A 6,080-nucleotide genomic window follows, 5' to 3' on the forward strand; every position below is an offset into this window, starting at 1 on the left:
TACAAAGTATTTAGAGTGTAAATATTTTTAAACCACAAATTTTTCGCATAACTTAAGTTTAATCAAAAGTGGCTGCTCTGACTAAACCATGCAGATTAAGGATGAAGGTTAATCGAAATCAAGTCAAGACGTCAAGACGGTGCGAGAAGGCGCGCGCGCATTTAGAACAAACACGGTTTCAAAAGCTATCCCAGTTCATTTCAATGTCTTAACCTTCCGTAAGAAGAAAATATCAAAACAGTGACTCTTCCCTCACTAAATGGCTACTTTTGACGACGAGGATATATCCGGCGACTACCTGCAGCCCATCACTCCCATCAAAATAGACTGGCTGGACCTGTCCTCCTTTGGCTACCCAGACTCCGTCGGCCTTAGCAGCCTTCCCGGCTGCAGGTTCAAAGATACGTGGAGGGATGCCGTGCGTGACATCGAGTACCTGAAGCTGGAAGACGTCAGCGACGTGTTCGTGCTCTGCACGCGCGGGGAGCTGTCGCTCTACCGTGTGCCGACACTGCTGGCCGAGTACGAGAGCCACGGCATGACGGTGCACCACCACCCAGTGCCGGACGGCCTGCCGCCCGGCATAGGCCAGCTACTGGACATTCTTCGCGAGATAGGTGAGGCTATTCAACAGGGCAAGCGGGCGCTGGTTCACTGCTTCGGAGGCCTAGGCAGAACGGGCGTCGTCGCCGCCTGCCTTCTACTCAACTTGGACGACAAGATGACGCCCGAGCACGCCGTTCGAAAAGTGCAGGAGCTACGCGGAACTCGGGCTATACAGACAGTGAAGCAGTACAATTTCATACACGACTTCAGGAGTGCCCGGGACGAGTTCCTGAAAGCGGCGGCAACCAGCGTTGCGAGCGCGTGATGAACTGGCTTCAGCACTTTTATTTTTGTTTTATTTTTCTCATTCGCGCAGTTTGCGCTGCAGCGAGCAGTGGTCGCTACAACATTCGTGGTTGGTTGGCAATTAAAATGCACTTACATGCTATTTGGCACCTACTACACCTTTGCTAAGTGTGCTTACTGGGGGGAAAAAAATAGTGCCATGACAGTGCAGTCTGTTAACAGTGAAAACACACGAGATACGAGGTAAAAAAAAAAAACACATGGACTTTATTTGCAAACTATTAATGGAAGTGTCGCTGAGGTTTCACAATGCTTGCGAGCCTTAATGCAGAACATTACTTCTGAGCTGCAGAGTACACGGCTACCGTGACAAGCTCTTTCTGTTGGATCAAGATGTCCCTGCAGGAATGAAAAAACAAGAAAGCAAACAAATAAGCATGGCTTTAGCTTTTCACAGATCCTACACATGAACACTGTTGCACTAGATCTGCTGGCCAAGTTGCTAGCAACATGAAGACTACAATTATACCAGTTGTTACTTTTTAGTTACTGGATGGGGGTTTTTTGTTCACTAGGTTAAAACAAAATTTTCTGAAAATTAGTTCCAACTGCAGGCTTACAGTTCTAATTCCATGTCTGCTACATAAATGTGCCTTTCTGCACTGCTAATTCCAGTGTTCTGTGAGGACACATTTCAGAGAAATAGGTACAATTGTGTAAAAAGAATCACAAATTGCAAATATTTTTTTAGAAATATTGGGCCTTTCTTTTTTTGTAACCATTGCTTCTGTGCCTTATTTGTGCAAAATTCTCATAACATGCCTTTAATTATACCATTGCTACAACACAGTTTATTATTGCTGCTTCTAACCCCACCTTAATGCAAAGGTAACAGTTGTGCCGCTTCTTTTTGTTCTCAGTTGTGCACTAATTCCATTACATTGCTGAAGTTGAAATCTATATGACAGTGGCATTAGGCATGCAGGGGGTGCCACTAAAGGTCCACTATGGCTGACCGAAAAAATCAGACAGTCACACTGGCCTTGTGTAGTGCCAACCTGTGTTGTCTGATGCTTGCATTGAAATGTCCTTGCAATTACCTATCCCTCTAGTGCAGGGATTCACCATGTCCCACACTGATGCAACTAAGAAAAGAGTGAGGTTCTTTGCTAAAGGCGAAGAAACTCTCGATGCAGGACATGTTGTGCGCTATGGTGGCGGTGGCCAGTCTGGTGGGCAAAACTTCTCACTCCTGACAGCGTGGTGCAGCAGGTGCGACAGATAGCAAGGTGGCTCAAACTGGGTTTGGGCAAATGTGCAATATGTGCACAAGACAAATGCAGAGGCCAAAATGGATGATTTTGCCTGCCAGTTAGACCACACCCCCTTGACGTCACTATTGTCTCCATACAGGGAGAGGTCTATTGTGCAAGCATGTGCAAGTTAGCTGTGATGACTTGTAGAACAGCAACTGGTAGAGAACAGTTTGGAGTACTGGCTGCAACAAGCACAAGAAGACTATAGAAAAACCAAGAGTAGTGGGACTAAGTTTTGGTTTCGCCATCCGAATTAAAACATACACGCACGGTCTCATTTTTTTTACACTGGAGCCCCGGAGAGCAAACAGGAATGCCTGTCCAATTCTCCGGTACTCACAAACTCCAGCAATTTCAAAATGTCACAAAGTGTGCGGTCACACATATAGTATGTGCACACCAAGTTTACAGTAACTGGCTCCATTTCCTGCCTTACTTCAGCACATATGCCATCATATCTCTCTGCCTAGATAAGCAAAACACAAATAATCGTGGCCCAGGCACAATAGAAAAGCACAGATACAAGGTAGCAATGACTATCTACAGTGCGCAATTTAGCCCCGATGATTTTCAGGGCATCACTGGTGGGCAACGATTTTTATTGGCATAAATTGTGACCGTACTCTAACCGGTACATTTTTCAGCAGCAGTTGCTTGACAAGCAAGGTAGCTATGGCTTGAACGAAAGCCAAGAATCCTACTACTTCAGTACGACAAATAATGGTAGCTGATGGTACCGGCCGCGGAGGTAGCTCCACATTTCCATGAAGCTCTGAATACACTCTGAATTTAGTGCGAATCTGGCACCTACTGATCGCAAATGTTGCCGACATTGAACCTCGCAGCAAACAGATGTTTTTTACTGTGCAGTCAAGTAGCCACTGCTGCAAAACGCCTGCCCAAGGCTTTAAGTCAGTCAAAATCATTGCTTGTTGGTGGTGCTCCAGATGAAATTATCAGAGCTGAAATGCGCGCTGCAAACGGTCGCAGGTTTTCCAATACGAAGCTTGATTATCCATTCCTTCTTGGGCTTAGAATCAAGACGGAATGTAAGCAGGTTTATCTTGCCTTTAATAGTTGGAGCTATGTAGTAGAAAGAAAATGCGGCCGTTTTTTAGGTCTTCTGTCCGCACTGTGCGCTGTACAATACAGTCGGCCATGAACTTGTCCACAGCCAACAACAGCACGCTCTTGTCATGCATTTGTGACAATCACCACTAACGAAAGGGCCTGATATAGCTTTTAAAGGCACGAAGAGTTAAACACAATCCGTGGAAATGTTGTGGAAATGTTAACGCACAATAAGGTGAGGTTTTGAGCCCAAGGCCACTCTTAAATGACATAAGTATTCTCCCCTGTGCTCTCTTCGAGCATTCTAGACAGGTGTGTCGACGACTGTACATGCCAGGCACATAGCCGGGATCTTTTTTTGAGTGGGGTCCAAGGTAAATTCTTGTATATAAGGAAACGGACCTGGGCCCACTTAGGCCCCCCTTCCATAAGATGTGAATAGCCTTAATAGCAACCTCGTCATCACGCCATCAGAAACAATTACACGACACGCATCATGGACCACTAAGCGTTTGAAACTGCAATGCACTGAAGATAATGGTGGCCAGGATAATGCACTTTGAGATCCCACGATTTTGCTAATTTCCACTCCACTGTACACTGCCATTTACTGAACGAGACCTGAATCACAAAAAATTTTACTCTGATTTCTGTTTTTATGATTCGTCACTATGAACGACTCGCATTATAGACAGTTTTGTTTGGGAACCAGTGCTCATGTCAACAAGGCACGACTGAATAAGCAGGCCAACAAATATCTGGGACACTTTGTAACTTGGTACGTCAGGTATCAAGTGAAAGAACAACTGCGCATGCATAAAATTTCAACAGCATTCTTGTACTATCTACGGCATGCATTCATAACAACCAAGCTTACTGAACAACACAGAATACGGTTGTAGACGACTTAAGTTTCCCTCAACTATCAAAAAGCATTTGCACGTACTAGCTCAGAATATAACTTCTACGATCATTTTACTGCCTGGAAAACACTTTACGCTGTGAAGGACACCCGCAACATGCAGGTCATAAAGCACAAATAGTGAAACCTGTCTGTTTCGACTGCCAGTGCCACCACGTAACTCACATTAAGTGTGATAACATAAGTCTCCCCACTAAACATGCCAACACGTATTTTGAAAGGTACAAAAACAATCTGTACAAAAATAACAAGCCAACAGCAGCCAACAGCAATACGCACAGGGTATCTGATTCAAGGTGTATGGTCGGCGTGGTGTCACAAGAGGGATCGATTTCTTTGGCCAAACTGGCCAACGTTGCAATCACTCCAGCAGACTTGAGCTGCACTGGACCCGCACCTGCGGAAAATCGCAAATGAGAATAGCAAAATTCTGACGTCAAGTTACGGGGCGATACGCGTACGAAAACCACAACCGAATGTGTGACAGCGAAAATAAATGTAAATAAAATCACCTGCACCACTTAGGATGGTGCAAGTAGATCGAACGCAAACTGGAAGCAGCTTCGTGCAAGACTTTTCGAAGCAGGCTCACAGAGAAAAACCGTAGCAGTCATACTTACTGTGCAAGGCAAGTCCATGCCTGTCAGCGCAAATTACTCCAACTGCTCCAGAATCCACGCTAGAAAGAAACAAAACAAACCTGCGTAATTCTCTGCAAGCGAAATCATGATCAACGCTGCAACTAAAACTATCAGCTGTGCATGGAAGCACTTTTAGTCGCCAACAGCTTTCACTGCGGAACACCTAAAACTACTCACACTTCATCTAGACACTTAGCAAGTGGGGCTTCCATGTTGCCACTTCAGAAGCAGATCCTGTAATGTACAAACAATACTGTCAAAACGTTTTTGCGTTACTGCGAACGCCCCACTCCACAAGATATCGCCGCTTCCATCATCAGTTGTTTTGTCACATGACTCATAGTACACACAGCGTAGACAAATAAAAGCGTGTTCGCTAGCTGCCGATGGCGATGCGCGTGGTAGCATCGTAACCATCGTGGTACGATAGTATCCCCTTTGAAGTAGAAAGGTGACAAGCGCGAAGCTTTAACCTTACTTCACTTTTTTGTAGTATTTTTTGTAATGATGTGTACGACATTTTACTACATGTAATCAGCACGTGGTATTCACTTGTAACCGGAGAAGTATTGGAAAATTGGTTGTTGGGGAAAGGAAATGGCGCAGTATCTGTCTCACATATATCGGCGGATACCTGAACCACGCCGTAAGGGAAGAGATAAATGAGGGAGTGAAAGAAGAGAGAGGTTCGAACCCGACCGCGGCGGCTGCGTTTTTATGGAGGCGAAATGCTAAAGCGCCCGTGTGCTGTGCGATGTCAGTGCCGTTAAAGATCGCCAGGTGGTCGAAATTATTCCGGAACCCTCCACTACGGCATCTCTCTCTTCCTTACTCCTTTCACTCCCTTCCCTTATACGGCGTAGTTCAAGTGTCCAACGGTATATGAGACAGATCCTGTACCATTTTCTTTCCCCCAAAACCAATTATTCTTATTATCATTATTATTATTAAAGAGGTGCCCTAGTGCAGGCTCCGGAATAATTTCGACCATCTGGGGATCTTTAACGCGCACTGATATCGCACAGCACAGAGACGCCTTAGCGTTTAGCCGGTAAATAACATACTTTTTTTTACCTGTAGCAATAACATTTTTTCTCTCGTGTTGTTTCGGTTTTGGTTTCCAAGCGACGGCAGCCGGAAGGGCCGCAGTGATAAAGAATGAAAGGCAGCGATCGCAGTTCCTTGATAACCTTGACGACACAGCCAACGCTCAGATGTTTAAACAGAAAAAGCATGAGAGAAAAAATTGTCATAAACAATTTGACCAGTCGTCAGCGA

At 45.2% G+C, this 6,080-nt stretch overlaps 2 protein-coding genes across 2 annotated transcripts; one reads left to right on the forward strand and one right to left on the reverse strand.

The window, feature by feature from the left end:
* The first annotated feature begins 136 nt into the window (after positions 1–136).
* Positions 137–978, forward strand: LOC144124910 (cyclin-dependent kinase inhibitor 3-like). Its single transcript, XM_077657857.1, has one exon. It carries the CDS (start codon positions 260–262, stop codon positions 869–871), a length of 612 nt encoding a protein of 203 aa, XP_077513983.1. The 5' UTR covers positions 137–259; the 3' UTR covers positions 872–978.
* Positions 979–1,099: 121 nt separating this feature from the next.
* On the reverse strand, positions 1,100–5,144 carry LOC144124911 (ragulator complex protein LAMTOR5 homolog). The gene is made up of 4 exons (XM_077657858.1): positions 4,980–5,144; positions 4,782–4,840; positions 4,441–4,558; positions 1,100–1,251 (listed from the first exon to the last, which is right to left on the reverse strand). The coding sequence occupies exons 1-4, from the start codon at positions 5,012–5,014 to the stop codon at positions 1,188–1,190; spliced, it is 276 nt and encodes a 91-aa protein (XP_077513984.1). The 5' UTR covers positions 5,015–5,144; the 3' UTR covers positions 1,100–1,187.
* Between the last annotated feature and the right edge of the window lie 936 nt (positions 5,145–6,080).

This window comes from Amblyomma americanum, chromosome 3 (genome assembly GCF_052857255.1).
Source record: "Amblyomma americanum isolate KBUSLIRL-KWMA chromosome 3, ASM5285725v1, whole genome shotgun sequence".
Lineage (NCBI taxonomy): Eukaryota > Metazoa > Arthropoda > Arachnida > Ixodida > Ixodidae > Amblyomma > Amblyomma americanum.